The sequence below is a fragment of the Melitaea cinxia genome, chromosome 6, assembly GCF_905220565.1.
Source record: "Melitaea cinxia chromosome 6, ilMelCinx1.1, whole genome shotgun sequence".
Lineage (NCBI taxonomy): Eukaryota > Metazoa > Arthropoda > Insecta > Lepidoptera > Nymphalidae > Melitaea > Melitaea cinxia.
Window position 1 is genome coordinate 10,240,258 of NC_059399.1, and position 22,110 is coordinate 10,262,367.

The 22,110-nt window shown below is 32.3% G+C and overlaps 3 protein-coding genes across 3 annotated transcripts; 1 reads left to right on the plus strand and 2 right to left on the minus strand.

The window, feature by feature from the left end:
- Positions 1-987: 987 nt before the first annotated feature.
- LOC123654345 (zinc finger protein 813-like) lies at positions 988-12,434 on the minus strand. Its single transcript, XM_045590258.1, has 9 exons — positions 12,191-12,434; positions 12,011-12,096; positions 9,553-9,787; positions 8,509-8,590; positions 8,040-8,231; positions 2,781-2,928; positions 2,631-2,697; positions 2,361-2,504; positions 988-1,320 (listed from the first exon to the last, which is right to left on the minus strand). The coding sequence occupies exons 1-9, from the start codon at positions 12,299-12,301 to the stop codon at positions 1,045-1,047; spliced, it is 1,341 nt and encodes a 446-aa protein (XP_045446214.1). The 5' UTR covers positions 12,302-12,434; the 3' UTR covers positions 988-1,044.
- A 1,910-nt stretch (positions 12,435-14,344) lies between these two features.
- Positions 14,345-15,328, plus strand: LOC123654643. Its single transcript, XM_045590538.1, has one exon. The coding sequence runs from the start codon at positions 14,491-14,493 to the stop codon at positions 15,178-15,180; it is 690 nt and encodes a 229-aa protein (XP_045446494.1). The 5' UTR covers positions 14,345-14,490; the 3' UTR covers positions 15,181-15,328.
- Positions 15,329-19,372: 4,044 nt separating this feature from the next.
- Positions 19,373-21,871, minus strand: LOC123654644 (zinc finger matrin-type protein 2). The gene is made up of 3 exons (XM_045590539.1): positions 21,618-21,871; positions 21,074-21,315; positions 19,373-20,157 (listed from the first exon to the last, which is right to left on the minus strand). Exons 1-3 carry the CDS (start codon positions 21,730-21,732, stop codon positions 19,918-19,920), a joined length of 597 nt encoding a protein of 198 aa, XP_045446495.1. The 5' UTR covers positions 21,733-21,871; the 3' UTR covers positions 19,373-19,917.
- Between the last annotated feature and the right edge of the window lie 239 nt (positions 21,872-22,110).

Genomic DNA, 22,110 nt, shown 5'->3' on the forward strand with positions numbered 1-22,110 from the left:
TAATAGAGTCTAACTATATATACTGTATGAGTATAATAAATTTTTATTTTATTAAAAAGACCAATGTCGATTCTGGTCAATATGGTTACACCCTCTCAAGAGGGTGAGGGAGGTAGCGTATTGTATTTTCAGTGAAATGTATACCTAACGTGACAATTTTTTTGGCCCAAAACGGGACATCGTTTTTTTTTCAATTAGCAGTTTTATTTCAATTTTCAATCAACTTTAAAAAAGGGAGGAGGATCTCGATTCGCTTGTATTTTTGATGTGAGTTACATCATAACTTTTTACTTGGTGCATCGATTTTGACGATTCTCCTTTTTTATTTGAAAGCATAGATGAAGTAAAAAAAAGTTTTTTCTTTTTACTTGATCTATGTTTGAAAGTTGTTGTTTGTCCCGTCAAGTAGTTTTTGAGTTATCTTAAACAATGTGTATTGGACTATACTCTAAATTTTCCCAACACAATATTTTACGCTATTTCGAAAATCGGGATATTTTGCGTCCCAGGGTTATTTTCGGGGAAACTGGGACACAGCTGAACAGCGGGACGGTACCATTAAAACGGGATGTATGGTCACATTATGTATACTTATTGTATGTCTATTACGAGATAGTACCTAATCAGTTAGTAACACTTCGATTTTATAACGACTACGTGGGCGAGGATGATTATTTTCATGTTTAATTCTTTCGTATATTGTATATTTTTTTACACTGGACATGAGCTTGACCTATATACATTTTTTAATATAAGCTATAAACATGGAGAGTTGTGAAATTGTGAATGTGTAACAAACTGCGTAAAACCCTTCGATACTCGCAGACTATTTTTATTTTATTTTTACTTGGAACGCTATGAATAAAATAAAACAAATTTAAACGTCTTGTTCATCTTTCACGGAAATGGTGCCATTTAAAGATTTGCAAGTGACTGTATTGTTTCAACCTAAAATAAGCAAATGCGACTTTTAAATGAAACTTGAAATCGATACTTTAGTACTTTTTATTCATAAAATGTAGGTATACAACTGAATTTTGCGTTTCATAAATTAACATCTACTGGTATTTTTTTGTTTTTCAGTAATTTTACAGTTTTTGCAAAAGCTTGTGCACCTGTTGGACCTTGAAAATAGTCTAATGGCTCTTTGTCCGTCTTCATTCCATTCATTCGCAATATAATATCTTTCATTAAAGCTTTTTCTTGTTTTAATACTTCTTCGTTCATTATATTAACTGATCTATGATCAATAATTACGCCGTGCTTTTTTAGGCAGTGTCTATTAAAGTCCCTCTTGTAACTATAAGGCTGCGCACAAAGCTGAAATGAGGAAAAAAAAAATACATAATAAGTATTCGAGAAATTATTTGAACACATTAAATATATGAGTCAGAATTTTGGAGAAGAGAAGTTTGGAGATGGTGTACAGCTTGCATTGCTATTCTAGTCTGCAAGCAAGAATACAATTTTAAAATTGTGTATATGTATATACATATTTGTATCTTTAACTTGCTATTGTATATGTATGTTTGTTAGGGTGGAATTTTCAAACTCAATTAGGGATCTAATTTTTATTATCAAATTTAATCAACAACCACTCTGGTAGTGGTGTGAATATATGCCAAAACACCGACGGTGTGCGGGTTCGATTCCCGCTCGGGATGGATATTTTTGTTTGCACCAATATTGATTTCTGGTTTGGACCAGAGGTCCTTGTGGATCTCTCCACTGTGCCTCGGAGAGCACGTTAAGCTATCGGTTGTTGTCATACCTGATAGCGACCATTACTTATAGTAGGGAGTATATAGGGGGGCCAACTCTTAGTGGAGCAGCGTGGTGGATTACAATCAATCTTCTACATGAAAAAAGAGGCCTAGGAAAGAAGAGGTCCAAGAGGAACCTGTCCAACTAACCTAATACCTAAGTAAAAATAAAAAGTAAATAAATAACGAGAAAAAACAACCAATGATTTACCTACGTAGATAAAGAATTAAAACATATATCTTGATATGATTGATTTAAAGACTCGTTAATAAATGTTTAATGACGTTATATATCAACAATAACACAAGAAACACACATCATATAAAAAAATTTTAAAGGGAAAGTCTTGTTTATTTAAACGGTTTTTTTATTTTTTATTAATTTCTGACTAGCTTTTAGCCGCGGCTTCGCTCGCATTGATTTTTTTAATAAAAAAGTATCGTATGTTACTTCTAATACCTCCAAGAATATGTGTACAAAGTTTCATGAAAATCGGTTGAGGAATTTTCGCGTGAAAGCGTACAACAAATAAACTTACATTCACATTTATAATATTAGTAGGGATTTCAGAATATTATGAAGTACAAAGATTTTACCTCACATTTGTAGGGTCGTTCTCCAGTATGGACACGGAAATGGTGTTGAAGACTATATTTCGTGACGAAAGACATATGGCATTGTTCACACTGAAATTTCTTTGCAAAACTATGAATGAGGATGTGTCGTTGTAGACCACTTCTCTGAAAATATCTTACTGTATCAACTACAAAAATACCTCTAATCAAATATCAAGTAATGACAATATATAAATATTCCAAAAGTATAATTATAGTAAATAATTATATAAAAATTTAGTTTACACGTACATATTTAAAAGCTTTCTTGCAAATATCGCAGGTAAATTCTTTAATATCTGTATGTGAAGTCATATGGCTGAAAATTGACGATTAAACATAAAAATTACAATGCTGTACTATTTATAACCATTATCTAATAATTTAAATAATTATAAAAACCTGGCCAGTGCATTTTCGCTACTGAAACTGTCAATGCAGAGGTTACATTTAAATATCATTTCATTAAAATGAGACTTCATGTGTGACTGTAAACTCTGTTTCGTATAATATCTTCTATTGCAGTGGTTGCAACAATACTTCTTTTCAGCTGAAATTTTTATTTTATTTTATTTTGATAGTTATTAATAGGGTTGTTGCGGATGCGACAATTTTCACATCTATGGATGCGGATTATAGGAGGAGCGAATGTGGATGTCATGTAATTTATAAAAATATTTTAATTTTATGCTCATAATGAATGAAAATCGATTACATTTCAATATTTTCTTTATTAATACTTTGAGGATAAAGTTGAAATAATTTACCTTTTTATATTAGCATTTTAAGTATAGAGTTCTACGCGTAGAATGATAACAAAAAATTTAATAGAAAACAAAAAAAAGTAAACATATAAATATGTGATTTATCTTTAATAAATAATAATATTACAATATCCTTCTCAGCCTCCGACCTATTTCTTAGTGAGTCGTACCATAAGTTAATAACTTAGCTCCAGTAAATATTTTTTCTCTGGTAACGCTGTCTATTATTTTTTAAAGAGTTTAGTGGGGTAAGTTCTATTTGCGAGAAATTTATATTTGATATTGTTTTTTTTTTATATTCGGATTTCATGAAATTTGTTTTATTTTTCTATTTATTTCTAATATAAAATTAGTCCATCTAGTACACAGGTATAGTTGGTGCCGAAATCTTTATTCATTTTTTTACTCAACATTTGCGTTATAATGTTCATCAACAACATATATAACTTTGATAAAAACAGTAAATAAACACTGTAATAGATTCACAAAGTGAATAAAAAAAAACATAGGTATATAACTAAAACAAAACTAAGAAGAACCGTAGTAATGGCTCAAATATGTATGCGTCTTTCTTTTCATGTCATCATTTGCTTCAAATCCGCAAATCGGCATCAATCCAAGCAGATGTGTAAACCTATGCGGATGATGTGCTTTTGTGGATGTGGTTAAGGATATTCGCAACAACCCTGGTTATAAGTTACAGTTTCGAAAGTTACACTACAACTAGGTATTACTCTCACACATATACACACACGCGCGCGCGCGCACACACACACACACAGCTTATAAAAAGCATATATCGCACCTTTAATAAAACAAAGATGTAACTCAAAATTTGTGGATTTGGAGATTTTACAATAAAACGTGTCTTCGTCGCGTAAAGAATAGGTAGACTTCGACTCCGGCGTTTTAACTATAAGATACAGAGAGATACGCGATAGTTGCTCTCTTTTCTATCAACTGGAACTGACAAGTCAGTTCTTATAAAGTGGCGTGATTCAGAGATGCACCGGCAGTGAGCGTAGATTGAAGTTCTGTTGTTTTCAATAACATCAAATAATTCGATATTGGATTAAAAGGTAAATATGGAATATTTTATTATTTAAAAATAAAAAGATAATTTTTGTTATACTTCATTCTCTCAGAAAACGCATTTGATGACGATGTGATGACATTTGGATTTACTTCGTTTTTGTTTTAAAAATTGACAAATTTTACAAAGTTAACGCCTAACACTTCAGTTTTATATTGAAATATATGCCTTAGTTGTTGGAGTAATTGATTAAGTATCACTTTATTGTAATAAATAAGGCTGTTTATAAAAGTTACTTTTGTTTACTTCTTTTTATTATTTAGAATGACGAAAGATAAGTAAAAACTTTCAATATTAATTCCCTTTTCGTGTAAAAGTTAAGAATAACTTGTAACTCTTGTGCTTATTTGTATAGGTTTTGAAAATTGTGTCGTCTTAGAGCTCACAAATTTTTTTAAGTTTAATACCACAGTCAGATACTGAACACCACAATGAAGAGTTACAGCGTATCGAGCGTAAAAGTTATAAGATAAACATAATAGTATAATAAGTTATATTTTTTTTTTATCTTATTACTGTAATAAATGTGAAAGTTTATGAGGATGACGTATAGATGGATGTTTGTTACACTTTTACGGCAAAACGACTGAATAGATCATTGTCATTCAACAATCCTGCTACTTTGACATTAAATAATTATGATTATTATTCATCCTTAAAATATACTACAGTATTATCAATTATTGTCATTTTAGAAGTTATGCAGGTTGAAGAGGAAAATCAACAAAATACATATATCCCCAGAGCCCAAAAATGTAACTGAAGAGCTGACGAAAATGATGACACCGACTCAATATTTTACTGTCACTTATGAGTTGACGAGAAAAATGACACCTAAATAATACTAGCCATTTACAGTCCTCTAGTTCGTCTTCAAGATCATCTTCATCTAGTTCCGATTCATCTAGCTCATCATCGTCAAGCTCTTCTAGCTTATCTTCATCCAGTTTTTCAAGCTCCAATAGTTCAATGCCTACCCAAAACCCTGCCCCACAAAACGTTACAACGAATTGTAAAGAAAAGACGTCTTACACCAATTCACCACAAAATAGTGAGAGGCAGCAAATTCAGCTGAGAGAGCGACGAAATTACAATAGTGTGGCCAGTTACAATATTTCTCCAGGATACACAGATCTAAGTGACGTCGACCTGAGTGACGACGATCCACTGTAGATTTTAATACGTTGTTTAATAAGCTTATCAACAGAAGAAATTTTATGTTTGAAAATCAATGTTCTTCTGACTCTGACTGCAATAATAAACCAAATATTTGTCAGTCAGTTCAGCCTATTGCAATGCACTGCTGGACATAGGCCTCCCCAAGTTCGCGCTAGTCATCCCGGTTTTCCGCAATCCTCATCCAGCTTACACCGGCAATCTTACGTAGATCGTCGGCCCAACGGGCCAGAGGACGTCACACACTGTGTTTGCCAAGACGCGGTCTCTACTCCAGGACGCGTCTGCTCCAACAGCCACCAGTCCTGCGACACAGATGACCAGCCCACTGCCACTTCAACTTGCTAATTCTGTGGGCTATGTCGGTTACTTTCGTTCTCTCGCGGTAGTATCGTTTCTAATCCTATCTTTGAGGGAAACCCCAAGCATGGCCAGTTCCATTGCACGTTGAGGGACTTTATATTTGTGGACCAGTCCCTTCGTCAGTGTCCATGTCTCGGCTCGGTATGTTAACACAGGCAGGACGTATTGCTCGAAGACTTTTGTCTTCAAGCATTGCGGAAGTGAAGACTCGACGAAGCCTGCCAAATGCCGCCCAGCCCCACCGAATCCTCCTATCGGCCTCCTTCTCAAAGTTGTTGCGGCCTAGTTGGATAGTATGGCCTAAGTAAATATAATCCTGAACAACTTAGAGAAGGTTACCATCGACCGATACCTGTCTCGGTATGACTTGGTTGTTAGACATAACTTTCGTTTTGTCCAAGTTCATACAGAGAACGACACGTCGGGAGGACTCGTTTAGACCGGCTAGCATTTGGCCTAACTCATCTAACGTGTCCGCAAAGATGACGATATCGTCGGCGAAACGAAGGTGAGAGATGTATTCACCGTTGACGTTGATACCTTATTCCCCCCAATCCAAGGTCTTAAAGATATCCTTCAGCGCAGTGGTAAACAGTTTCGGTGATATTACATCTTGCTGTCTTACCCCATACTGCAGGGAAATAGGTCTTGTACTCTGGTCCTGGACATGAACGGTCATCGTCGTTGCGTCGTACATACATCTCAGTACCACGATATATCGTCAGTCGATATGACATCTCTGCAGAGAGTCCAGGACAGCCCAGGTCTCGACAGAGTTGAAGGCTTTCTCGCAGTCCACAAATCCCATACACAGCGGCTGATTATATGTATCTGTCTTTTGAATAATCTGCCGAACAGTATGGATATGGTCTACGGTGTTGTAGCCATTTTGAAACCCAACCTGCTCTGGTGGTTGGAATTCGTCGAGTCTTATGGCTAGACGATTCGAAACTACCCTCGAAAACAGCTTATATACGTGACTCAGAAGTGAGATCGGTCTGTAATTCTTCAGCAGAGACTTAACGCTTCTCCTAAAGAACAGCACCACCACACTCCTGGACCACAACTCCGGCGTAGTACCTCGGTGGCTGTCAGTGTTAAAGAGTCTTGCCAAGTCTTTTAGGGCAGGTCGCTCTGCGGCTTTAAGAAGCTCAGCTGTACAAATATGTGTAAGGGCCGCAAAAGGTCACTATACGTTGAAAAATGGCATCAAATTAGAGCAAAACGGCTCAGAAACATAGGCCAATCATATACGTCAGTGTCAAAAGCTCGTAAACAAATCCAGCTCGTTTTATAAAAGATACATGTACCGAAAAATGTAAATTCAATTGTGCAGAAAATATTGATTCCGACGGTATTTAACTTAGGGTTTCACCAACCAAAAAAAGGTCAGTGTGATCTATGTGTATCATATGATAATTCAATGAGAAAAAACAAGATGATAGACAATATAAGAAAGAAAAGACTGCTGATTTTTATACTATTTACTAGCTGACCCCGCAAACGTTGTTTTGCCATATATGTTATTAACCCCCTTAATCCCCCCCCCCTTTAACTTAGGGGTATGAAAAATAGATGTTGTTCGATTCTCAGACCTACCTGATATGCACACAAAATTTCATGATATTTACTGGAGATATTTACTGGAGACTAATTGTACCTTAATCTTATAATAGTATATAGTTTTTGTTTTGTTTAAAAAACAATATTTGTAGCCGTAAAGAGATATATAAATATCAGAAGATTGATAAAAATTTGTTTAATTTAAAAAAAAGGTGATAAATTTCAGTTTTCGTTTTATAAAAAAATGATGCATTAGTACATACAACGTCATCATTACAATTAAATAATCATAAAACGAAATATTGTGATTTATTTTTAAAACTTTTTGTTATGTTTTAATACTAAAGAGAATTTTTTTGAAATACTACCTAAAATATTAAGTAATTTTTGCCATAAAGAGATTTAAGTCGGAACTTTTTTTTCATCTCCATTTTACAGCTATTATAGAATTTAACACAGTTGTTTTTCTATTTTTCTATTAATCTCTGTACTTTAAACTACTGATATCAATAGTAAAAGTCATTAAGAGCATTACAAATAATTGGTAATTTTTAATCAAACACAATGCGGAAAAAGTGCAAAACTTCAAACGCCAATTCCCACAAATTGCGATTTTTGAGTTACATCTTTGTTTTATTAAGGGTGCGATATGCTTTTTGTATTATTTAGCTTCAACGAATTTTATTATTAATTGAAATTCACCTGTATGTTGTAACATATGATTTTTTATTGACTTAGTTTTCTTTCCACAGTATGGACAAATATCTTCTCTTCCTTTACGAGTATATGTTTTTTTGTCTTTTATGTTACTATCCTTTAGGTTGATTGTCCTTAATATTCTCAAATCTTTCAGAAAGATTGGTTTAATACATTTAGTTTTTACTTTACTATTTTCTGAAATTTGAAATGCTCACAAATTAGTTATACATGTTGGTTTTGAAATTCGTTCAACGAAAAATAAATATACGTGATATTTTATTGTAGCCTCCTTCCCCTCCTTGTGATATCTGGTGAACCACGATATGGTATATTGAGTCAAAAATGCCTTTTTTATGAAACTGAAATTTTTATCAACATGTACACCAAACACTATGAGATTTGCAGAAGATATTTTCATCAATCCGTGCATTTTGTTATAATGAAATAAGATATGGTAAAATATTTGTTTTACCTTTACATTTAAACCTCTTTTTCTTACTACTTTTGTGTATGTATGCTTCATATATATTTGTATCTGTGTTACTGAAATCCATCTGAAAATTAAGAAAATCAAAATTTTCTGATATTTTTTTTTATAACCGTATTATAAATATATGGGTATATATATATATGTATATCTTAATATATATAAATCTCGTGTCACAATGTTTGTCCGCGATGAACTCTTAAACTACTTAATCAATTTTAATCAAATTTGCACACCGTGTGCAGTTTGATCCAACTTGAAAGATAGTATATATATTTTGTTTTGATATATGTAATTATTATATTTAAGAAAAAAAAATTAGGCGATACGAAGTTTGCCAGGTCAGCTAGTATATATATATATATATATATATATATATATATATATAATACAGTTTTTTTTCTCAAATTGTCTACCTATTTAAAATAACTTTATATCATATTAACAACACATTACATTACATAAGGCTTTTACAAATTTCCAAAACATCATGTAACATAACTGTACTGTGTGGCTACGGTACTAAAGAATTTAGCCACCCCCTCTTTTCCCGTGGGTGTCGTAAGAGGCGACTAAGGGATAACAAGGTTCCACAACCACCTTGGAACTTGAGAAGCCGACCGATGGCGGGCTAACCATCCAACTGCTGGCTTTGAAATACACAGGCCGAAGACGGGCAGCAGCGTCTTCGGTGCGACAAAGCTAGTACTGCGGTCACCAACCCGCCTGCCCAGCGTGGTGACTATGGGCAAAACACATGAGTTCACGTTATTTTTGGCGTAAACTTGTGGAGGCCTATGTCCAGCAGTGGACTGTATAGGCTGTAATGATGATGATGATGATGAAGTTTTAATTTGTACAATGACGATTCGAAAGTGCTCTTGGCGCCTATTTGAATAAAGCTGTTTTTGATTTTGATTTGATTAATTAGGTTAAAGAGGGTTAAAATATGTACTAAAAGTCAAGTACACAAAATGTGCAGTGAAAAAGTTAAATGATAACTCATAATTAAATGCTCTCTTTACTTACACTATCCTCTTCAACTATATCGGTTTTTTTTGGTTCTGATTTTATTTCTTTTGTGATTCTTTTTATTAAAGTATTATTATAGTTGATGCAGTCATTCTCATTTTCCATAATATTGTTATATTTAAAATCAGTAAAATTATGCAATGGCTTTTTTTCCATTTTCATAAAAAAATCAATTTCATCAATTGTGTTGAATTTATAAACATTTAAAAGTCCATTTAGTTTTAAATCTGATCTGAAGCAAAAAAAGTTATATTTAGTTGATAAATTTCTAGTTATTTTAATGTGTACATAGGTATGATAAAATACTAAATTCAGACAATATATACATATATTCTTTAACAAACAGATTACACATTTGTTATTTTTAACCGACTTCCAAAAAAGGAGGAGGTTCTCAATTCGACTGTATTTTTTTTTTTTTTTTTTTTTTATGTATGTTACATCAAAACTTTTGACCGGGTAGACCGATTTCGACAAATTTTGTTTTAATCGAAAGGTGGTGTGTGCCAATTGGTCCCATTTAAATTTATTTGAGATATAACAACTACTTTTCGAGTTATATCTAATAATGCGTTTTTACTTGACGCTTTTTTCGTCGACCTACGTTGTATTATACCGCATAACTTTCTACTGGATGTACCGATTTTGATAATTCTTTTTTTGTTGGAAAGGAGATATCCTTAGTTTGGTACCGTGATAAGGAAACCAGGATCTGATGATGGGATCCCAGAGAAATCGAGGGAAACTCTCGAAAATCCATAATAACTTTTTACTGGGTGTACCGATTATAATAATTTTTAATTTAATCGAAAGCTGATGTTTATCATGTGGTCACATATAAATTTTATCGAGATCTGATAACTACTTTTTGAGTAATCTTTGATAACGCGTAGTTGCTTGGTTATTTTTTCGTCGATCTACGTTGTATTACTTGTCGATGTAATTGAAGTCGGTTTTTTTTTCGTTTGCGAGCAAACACAATTATTTTTATGGGATGTCCTGTGTGGTTGTAATTATGGCTAAGATCTAGATTAGGTAAAACCGAATTAGAAAAACCGAATTATGGGGTTTTTGGGTGTGGAGGGTGGAGGGTGTAGGGGAATCTATACAAGGTAACACTGTCACGCCTCAAAACCCCATGGTTATGGAGATATCCATGGTTAAAGTTTTGAGTCTGTCCTACCCCTAGAGTGTTTTTTTTGTGCCGCGGAGGCGCGGAGGGAGGGCGGTGCACTTCTCGCAGCGCCGGAGCCAAGCGTTCCTCTAACTTTCGAAATTCTTCTTCTAACCTCAAAACTTTAACCATGGATATCTCCATAACCATGGGGTTCCGAGGTGTGACAGTGGTACCAGGGGAAGCGTTCCCCACCCCCCCCCCCATCCCCCCACGGTCCCGAAATTCGGTTTTACCTAATCTAAAGCTTTACCGTAATTATATCACTCAATATTCATTTAATACGACGAACAGGTCATGTGAGACAGAGAAAGACAGAGGACATGAGAAGGAATAACAAAATTGTAACTCCCAAGTTTCTGACTGCAAAAAGTAACATCATCACATCTCCTTTCTGTGTTGCAGTATTCTCATGTATAATAAAATCCTACAAACGATTTTGCATTTCATTCTCATAAAGTGCCGATTCTTTTCTGCAAAATCTGCATTCTGAATAGGTGGTAGTACTTTTAAAAATTATAATCACTTTTAAAATTTCAATTTGTAAAATTACAATTTGAAGGTGCTTTTGAAGCTAATTTGAATAAAGTTAATTTTGATTTTGATTTATTAAGTTGAAATGTTTGGTTACACTCCACAAACATTGTTTATAGTTTAATGCACTTATTATAAAATAACATAATATAACATAACAATACACTTTATTGTACACCAAAACAGAAATTATACATATCAGATTGATTTTAACAGAATATCATAAGGTACAAAGGCTGGCCTTATTGCTGAAAAGCGATCTTTTCCAGGCAACCTAGGGGCAGAGGAGATGGTATTGAGTCGGTGTAGGTGTACAAATTGTGACATAAACGTGTGAATATATTTACTTAAACACATATACATATAAGTACATACATAGATAGATACATACATACATACATGCATACATATATATAATTTTATTCACGTTGAATATCAAGAAAATGTTTCCTGACAGTCTTTTAAAAATAGACAGTGACTGTACATGTCTAAAATATGCAAGGGTAAAGAATTCCATAGTCGAGAAACTTGAACAGCATACCATAATATTAGTAACCATTCTAACACTAATGATTTTTTAAAACTGTAGGTTAATTTTTAGAATCATTAAAAAATTTACATTAATAATTGTTTACCTGTTTCATTAATTAAATTATTATTAGCTTAATAAATCAAGCCAAATGACAACAAAATAGTTACTATAATCAAGCAAAATGGATTAAAAAAAATTATATAGAACCTACCTACCTTTCAATCAACAATTTAAACTCATAAAAATCTTGAACTTTCTTGCAACAGGGAAGACATATCATATCGTTACTTCCTTTTATAATCTAAAAATAATAAATATGATTACAACAATTAAAACTTCTTTACACTATTAAACTTTATTAAAAACATTAGCTACGGTGAAAAATATGTTCATGCCTTAACAGCCGATATAAATTCTACCATTGAAGCATAAGTAACTCCATGATCTGCGTTAAATACAGGAAGTAATTTTATTTTATTTTCTAGACAAATTCTACAATAACTCATAATGTTTTCTAAACTAGTCTAATAAAAAGTAATTATCTAAATAAATATTTTTTTTTTTAAATTGTCATTATATACAACATTTGGCTCGTTCCACCTAAGGCGTAAGGCCATAACACCGGCAACCATGACCATTGAAAATGAGCCGTTCCACTAACGTAAAAACGCCGCGGGCGTTGTAGACAAATTTTATAACTCGAACGCATATTTAACAATATATATATATAATGCGCTGTCGTGTCATCTGTGTGCTCGCAAATTCGCAATATGGCGGCATAGTGAAAACATATCATGGATCAAGTACTGCCCAGCCTGCGAAATCATGATATTTGTAATAAAATAAATACTAATCGATAGATTTTCAATAGCTCAATTCAACTACATTGTCCTTTTAAATTGCTCACCTTAAACTATATAATTAAAAATCAATAAAATCGTTGAAAAAAAAATAATTTATCAATATTTTCTAACTCCTATATCTTTTGATGTGTACAAAATTTTAAATTGCTCAAAGTGTTAATAAACTGCTCAAGTTGGGTTTATAATTGCTCAAATACAGTTTGGAACAGCTCCACTTTCAATTTATTTAAAAATTATGGAAAGTGGAGCTGTTCCAAACTGTACTTGAGCAATTATAAATGCAACCTGAACAGTTCTTTAACACTTTGAGCATATCCACTATTTACGACACATTTTGTATAATGTCATACTTTTTTTTATGGACTGCACGTTAGTGCATTGCCAATGACGAGCATGTCATACTTTAATTGACGATTTGATTGATTGAAGTTAAGTGCCTTGTGCATGAAGCTTGTGCACAATGATTAAATTTTGTATAAGCTTCTTGGATTAAATTTTATCTATGCTATGCCTATGCCTGTGCATAAGAAGCATACAAAACTTCTTGCCTGTGCACACCTGTGCATAACAAACCACAGACTATGAAACAGTTGTTGAAATACGATAAATCGATCATAATTGTTTCTATAAATTTATAAAAAAAGGAAATAAATATAGTATCTATGACTCCAAGATTGACTATTTGCAAGGGATTAAGTCGAAATCATGGAATTTAATTTCAAACCAAGAGTAAAAAGCAATAACACTGTTCATTCATTTATTTTTTTTGACGGCTGCCTTAATATGTAACTATGCACAACACTACACTATGTAAAATTTGTTAGTTATGTACAAATATACTTGGAAAATCACATATCTACCTACTTATTTATTTAAAAAACTAAAAACAAATAGTTAATATTTTTAAACTAAAATTATTCCATTAAATCGATTGAAAGTTTTTTTCTAAATAAAAACGATTATTATTTCAAATCGAATCAATAAGATGATAAACGATTGGACGGAGTATAGTCACTTTTAAAACATTATAGTCATCACAAAATAAGGAGGCCCATTTTGACATTTGACAAATGCCCCCGAACGTAACTTGGCACAAAACTGTAAGAAAGAATAAGAGAATTATTAATAACATAATAATATGAATAACAAAATAATATGATAGAATATATTGGGAGTATTCTTTTTGCGCTTATTTTATAGTAGCATGCAATTTCTAATTATTACGAAACGTCTCAAAAACAATTACGTTCTAAGTTTTTTTTTTAAACACTACTGCTGTAACTAATGAATTACTGAATTTCTCCAGTTTCATTCGATTTTAATCGTAATTAAACATTGTGTTGTGATCTTTACTGAAAAGAGCCTAGCGCTCACAGCGTAAATAAAATTTTAATTTGGCTAGTAAACCACGACAAAATCCGAAAAAAAAATGTTTAATTGCTATGATTAAAATTCGTGTAAGCATTAGAAAACAATATAAAAATATAAAATAAAGACAAATTGATCTTTTGAATTACCTACAATATTAAAGTTGAAGTTCAATTTCTGATCAAAATTTTAATTAAATGCCCTTTACACTATATAATCAAATCGATTTAATACTCATACTAACTTAAATCGATTTATCGTGAGTATCGAACACTGAGTCGTGTACTTCGCTATTTACGTCCCGATGACAAATGTCAAAACAGTCCTATTATTTTGTGACGACTATATCATAGATCTACGTATATTTTTCGTGTTCTATCGATTATAATAATATAATAACTCAAATTTCGTAATCGTGAATTACTGGATGTCGTAATTATTTTGTACTAGTGTTATTAGTGAAAATGGAAAATTTACCGAATGTTGATAGAAAGGAGTCGTTGGAAAGTTGGACAAAAGAAGAAAAATTTAAATTATTGCAAGCTCTAAAGGAGCATGGATCTTATAATATTGAAAAAATTAGCAATTTATTTACCACTAAAAACGAAGATGAAATTTTAACAGCTTTAGAATTTTATAAAAAAAAAGCGCTTATACATCCTACAATGAAACAAAAAAAAGTGAGAAGGTTAAATAATTTGCCTGTTATACCCTTAGCTAGCTGGGCAAAATTTTTAATGGACTTTTATGGGTTTGAAGACCTCCAAACCGACACGGCCACTGCTTTACGCATAATAGCAGATTTCGAAGATAAGCCCCCTGCTGTATGCACAGATAAATTTGACTTCAAAAAAATATACCACATGCTTGCTGATGCTTTAGAAGGCAAACCTTTGCTTCATGACAAACTAATTATGGCTATGTTTGATAAGTGTATAGTTGAAACAGCACTAACTAGTAAAGCTTTTATTAGAAGTACAGCATATAAACAAATACTACAATCAATAAATTTGTTAGAAAAAAATATAAATGTATTTGCAAAGCCAACTAAAGACAATGAATTAGCTAATTTAAGACATTTAGCTGCACAGAAAAATTACAATCCATTAAATATTCCTGAAAATTATCTAAAATCCTCATCACACTCTTCATAGTATTTAATTCTTCAGTTGTATTTGTAGAAATAAATGTATGTTTTATATTCTTTAAGTATCTCATCAAGAATTACAAAGATAAGTGAAGTAATTGTTGTTTATTGTTAAGATGAATTTAACCATTCAATAAATTTATTAAACAATCTTAGAGCTACTTTTACTACTTTATCCCAAAACCCAGATTCTTCTTCTCCTTCTTGAGCTGAAGGAGTTGGAAAGTCATCATTACCAAGATCTTCAAGTTGTCTTCTTTCTCTCAATAAGAATTTATTATTTGACAAACTGCTTCCTAAAAAAAAATATTATAAACATTTATATTTAAACTTTCACATTTCATTACTGAAACATTAATTATGAAGAAAAGTAATGGAATCATTAACTTGTGTCAACTGCTTTAGTTGGTAGCTTGTGATGTGAAGGTGACTATAATTCTTTTTTACAGATTTAATTACTATTTTAGGGTCACTTTGTATATTATATGTTTGTTTCCTGTCAGTTTCTATATTTGCGGGTGACCCTACAGTGCCTTGGAGAGCATGTAAAGCTATTAATTTTGGTAGTTACTATGGCTATGTGACAGAAGTTGATACTCGTGGTAGGGAATATACCCTCAACCTAGAGTGAAGCAACGTAGTGGATTAAGCTCCAGCTTTTTTCCTATATGAAGAAAAAAGCCTTTGTCCAGCTATGGGAATTTACAAGCTGAATCAATCAATTAACGAATATCAATATTTAATTTTTTTAATGGCTACAGAAGTGCTTTGCTATTGTTATAGTTTTCATGAGGATATATTTAACATCATAACTTACTTGCATTTTCCACCGCAGTCTGAAAATATCAAACTCGATTATTAATTAATCAATTTAATGAAAAAAAAAACAGGGTTTTGAAATTAATAAATACCTACCTGATACTCAAATGTTGATTTTACAAATAAAAATAACAGAGTTAAAACCAAAACTAAATAAATTCTGTGATGTCGCATGGTGTTGCTCAATTACCACATTAGCTACTGCATGACTTTGAACTTGCGTTATATAGCAAGGCGTGGTTGGGGAGAATAGTTGCGGAAAATCATGGTTTGTAGTTATTGATAGTACCTACATGTAATGACTACTAATTTGTTGCTTTTTTTATTCCTTTTGTTAGATTAGGCACGCCTGCGCTACTCCTTTACTGGCGATAACAAAACTTGCAATTTAAATTATATCTTACTAAAAATTAATTCTAGTCTAGAACTGTGACTGGATTTACGAATTAGACAAAAAATTGAAGGTTTAGCACGGTTAATCTATTTGTAACAACACAGAATTATAGACTTAATATAAAGACTACATTCTGTAGGTACCTACCTATAGGTAAAGCATTTCAACTGTATCTATTGATTTTAATCCATCCTAATATTATAAATGCAAGAGTAAACAATTACGCTTTTAGGCTACGAACGACGAGAAAGGTCTAAAAACTTTTGCTCTAGCCGAATAAATCTCATAAACCTCATAAAAACATGGACAGATGCAGACGAAATTCTCAGTCTCATATCTCGGTATGAGAATTTGTTACTTCTTATTTCCGTTAGTAAATCTCAAAAACGTTTACATATCCTTGTTCACATACTTCGGAGAATGAACCTGAAACTTATCATTGCCATATTGGTACTTTCTCATTTCCTAACAACCTTTAATTGCTCAGTTCACATAGTACATATACCTACGTAGTTAGTTGGCAATAGGCAGTGATGGTTGTATCAGTATGTTAATAGATGTGCTTACACTGCATAAATATCAGTAAATTGGTTGAAACTAAAAATTTCCTTTTTATCATCATTTTTTGTTTTTTAATAAGTCTGATGAATTATCTAAGCATATGGTTAAATTAATAATTGTGTTTTCAGGCAAACGAAGAAAAACCGACTTCAATTATATCGACAAGTAATACAACGTAGGTAGATGAAAAATTGTCAAGTAAATACGCATTATCAAAGATTACTCCAAAAGTTGTAATCAGATCTCGATGAAATTTAAATGTGACCACATGATAAACATCGGCTTTCGATTAAATTAAAAATCAATAAAATCGGTACACCCAGTAAAAAGTTATGCGGATTTTCGAGAGTTTCCCTCGATTTCTCTGGGATCCCATCGTCAGATCCTGGTTTCCTTATCATGGTACCAAACTAGGGATATCTCCTTTTCAACAAAAAAAGAATTATCAAAATCGGTTCATAAACGACGGAGTTATCCTCTAACATACATAAAAATATATATATACGATCGAATTGACTAACCTCCTCCTTTTTTTGAAGTCGGTTAAAAAGTAAAGAATTTTGTAATCTACTGTACTTAATACATATAGCATGTTTCGATGTAGTGACCTTCGTTCCACACTACGGCACACTCACAATACTCCTTTAGTTCATTCAATTGCATTGATGATGAATCTACCAATTATTAGGTACGGATTTGGTTCTAGGAAAGCTTTTGTAATGAAAGATACTAAATATTTTACTTATTGTTATGCTACAAATTTATCAGAATTTATATATGTTTATTGATAAACCTATTTAATATATAATTATACTTTATATTTTGTTTAATAAATAAATAAATATATATATATATATATATATATACTAGCTGACTCGGCAAACGTTGTCTTCCCGGTAAACGCTATTTGAACATAGGGATTGGTGGTAGAAGGGTGAAAATTTAGGGTTGTATGTATTTTTTAACGCCAAATCATAATAAAATAAAAAATAAATGTCTATATACAGAATTCGTCGTGTCTCAGTCGTGTATATACAGAAACAATTTTTGAAAACAAATAAAAGTACAAAATATTTGTATTCAATTTAAATATTAAATAATTGGGTTTAGTAGCAAACGAAAAAAACCGACTTTAAATACATTGACAATTAATACAACCGAGTCCGTCACTACGATTTTCGAGGTTTCCCCTCGATTTATCTGGGATTCCATCATCAGATCCTGGTTTCCTTATCATAGTACCTCGTACCTTATGAAAATCGGTTCAGAAACGACGAAGTTATCCCCGAACATACATTAAGAAAGAAAAAAAATATATATGTAAGTATACTGTCGAATTGAGTAACCTCCTCCTTTTTTGACGTCGGTTAAAAATTAATACATTTATTTCACTTTTCTTGATAAATCTTTATATTTTGTTTAATAATTGGTGAAAGCGCGTCTCCATAATTCTTTCAAATGCTGGTTAGTTAATACTGATCGGTGGTTTTAATGAATTTCAAAGAAGAATAAAATGATTCACATAAGTACGTTGTTTCGAATATAGAAATATTTTAACAAGCAGCCTCTTTAATTCAAGATACTTCGATTTTGGTACAAAATTTCAAATTTCAGTCATCTGTGGCAACTTATATTTACAAACTAGCTGACCCGGCGAACTTCGTATCGCCTAACAGTCGATTCTTTAATTTTATTAAAAATTTTTTTGTTGAATTTTTCTCTCCGTTAGAACCATCCTCGTACTTCAAGGAATATTTTAAAAAAAGAATTAGCGAAATCGGTCCAACCGTTCTCGAGTTTTGCGCTTAGCAACACATTCAGCGACTCATTTTTATATTATAGATGTAGAGCTTGATCTTCTTGCATTTCTATTAATGCTAATTTTCCAGATGGCTTTTTGATCATAATTACATTGGAAATGGAAACTCAACTTGAATTATGTTAATTTGAAATGGATTCAGAAAAATATCAAGAGATGATTTAAAATATTGCATCTCGAAATCGGGTTCCGTACCCAAAGGGTAAAAACGAGACCCTATTACTAAGACTTCGCTGTCCGTCCGTCCGTCCGTCCGTCTGTCTGTCACCAGGCTGTAACTCAAGAATTGCGATAGCTAGACAATTGACATTTTCACAAATTATGTATTTCCGTTGCTACTATAACAAAAATACTAAAAACAAATTAAATAAATATTTATGGGGGGCTCCCATAAAAAAAACCCGCCATTTTTGCCCTTTTTTGCTCCATATCAATAAATGGTAACAGGCAGGCACTTGAAATTTTCACAAAATACTTAATTGTATAAACAATAAAATTAAAATAAAAAAATATTCCTCTAATAAAACGAATGATTTTTTTTTCGCTTTTTGCCTGATATTAAAATCAGCACCAGGTAAACACTTGAAATATTCACAAAATATTTAGTTTTATGTAACAATTTAATACACACACATACATACATACACAGACAGAAAAATTTCTTATATTTAGTTTATAAACTGTTGTGGGAGCGCTGCAGTGGGGCGCAGACGGCGCGGCGTGCTGCAAGGGCGGGCGCGCGGCGGGTAGCGATAACGTCACGAAGCAAGGCGTGCTAGTTACAATACCTAGTCAATGGTATGGAACTCTGTGCGCGAGTCCAACTCGCACTTGGCTGGTTTTTTATATACTCGTTGACATTTTCGTGTTTAATATTGGAACATTTTTTAAATTTGAGGAAAATGGCTATATATTTTATTGTTAGTATTCTTTTGATAATAATTTTTATAAATGTTACAACACAAAAACGAAAAAGAAACACGGGTACATGAATCGAGAGCCACAAATAATAATAAACAAGTTAGCCAACTCTGATGTATGCCGTTTACATTACTAGTAAATTGAAAATTTTAACAAATGAACTTTTGTAACATTCATATCCTTATCATTTATTTTAAAAGTCCAATGATATGTAATTGAAAAAGTTGTTATTATTTTTTAGATGCTCCAAATCCAGAAAAACCCATTATTTGAGCTAGTTCTGATTGAGCAGGTCCTTCATCGGGTTCCTCAGTCTCCTGAAGCTTGCGTTTCTTATCCCGACGTCGTTCACGGCGGAGCTCCTTCAATCTGGCTTCTTCTTCTGCAGCTTCTTTGAGCCGAGTATCAAGCTCATATTCATGTTTCTTCTCTTCTAGTTTACGTTTATTTGATGCAAATCTTGCTTTTACCTGCAAATATAAATATTAATAATATAATATATAAACTTGTGTCAGGGTACAGAAAGATACACAATATTATTATACCAGTATTTATACTAATGTCCAGAAATAACAATTACTGACTAACGTAATTAAACGTGCTGTGTGGTTACGGAATTAAGAATATAGCCACCCCCTTTCATCTCGTGGGTGTCATAAGAGGCGACTAAGGGATGACACTGTTCCACTACCACCTTGGACTTAAAAATCCGAAGGTAGGCGGGACAACCATCAAACTGCTGGCTTTAAAATACACAGGCCGAAGGCGGGCAGCAGCATCTTCGGTGCAATAAAGCCAGCCCTGCCAATCACCAACCCGCTTGCCCAGCGTGGTGACTATGGGCAAAACACATCTTTTATTAACTCCATTTTTGGTGCAAACTTATGGAGGCCTACATGCAGCAGTGGGCTGTATTAGGCTGAAGTTATGATGATGATGATGTAATTAAAATAATAAATAATATCTAATGTATGTACAGTACAAGAAAATGGATACATGTTTGAATTTATAAAATAACAATATTATTTAATTTTTAAATAATACAAAACATTTGAAAACATATAATTAGTTGCTTTTGAAAAAAAATAGTAAATGCATCGCATTTAATAGCTTTTAATAGCTGGTGATTTGTGAATCAGGGGTATAGAAACACAAAACTCAAGCACTAACAACCAGACCATAACAAAGATCAATATGGCCAGCATAAACATTAAGCAAAACACAGTGACAACAATACATGTTTTTCTATATGGGGATTGTCTTATAGTATATCAACCACTTATTGAGATCACTGCACTTTAAATCTTTTCTACATGACACATGGTCATCTTTTAAAAGCACTATAACTATATCAATTAGTAATTACTAATAAGGTTACTTATTTACCTGATCTAAAGTACTCCTTTCAATTTTCATAGACATGCCAAGATTCCTTTGATGTTTTTTTCCATTTATATGGTCCAAGAAGTTAATTGAATCTTTGACAACACAATCACAAACATTGCAATAATATCCTCCTGATTGTGAAGTAGGGGTGTTCTTTGTTATCACTACACTTTTACCTAATTTAGAATCTAAGTCAACTTTGTAATCACGCTGCTTTAATAGTTCTCTTTTGATCGGTGGAGCTGAAAGAAGTAATAAGTGTACATTACAATTTGTTTACACATTTCTATTTTATTTTTTTTCGTTTTGTTGAGTTAGTTTGAGTTATTGAAAGAACAATAATAGGTACTACTTCTCGTAATTATTTTTGGTTCTGATTTATATTTTAAAGTTGTAAAGGCGCTTTCATATTTTAGAAATCATCTTTGACAGTTTAATAAGTCATCAAACTACATTATTATTTACTTTATTGAATATTTATTTTTTTATATTTTTGTCATATGTTTAAAAGGACTAAATTGATGGTATATACATTACAATTTACCTTTCTTTTTGGATCTTTCTTCTTCTTCTATTTCTGCTTTTAATCTTTCTGCAGCAATTCTTTCGAATTCATCTTTATCCCACTTCCGTCGATGATCGTCTGGTCGCATACTCATGGTTATATTTAACGATGAATTCCGTTAACGTAGTCAAGTAATCGAATTTGCTAAATATTTGTTAAAATATGTTCTTCAAAGAGTATAATATAAAGATATCTTCTTCCAGTTCTTTAGAATTAATGGCTTTTAATAGTGCTATATACCAGTATATAAGTGTATAATCTATGGTGCTATATATTTGTTTGCCCCTGTCATTAATGGCAACCACAGATTAAGTATTAGTTACTACGATGACAACTGTGCAGTGTGACCAGATTTCATTTAACGAATCTACTGCTTGTGGAGGTTAAAAACTACTAAATTCTACCAAAAGAGAACGAGAAAATACTAAAAATCTATTACTACATTTCTTCGCCATTGTGTTACAACGAAGAA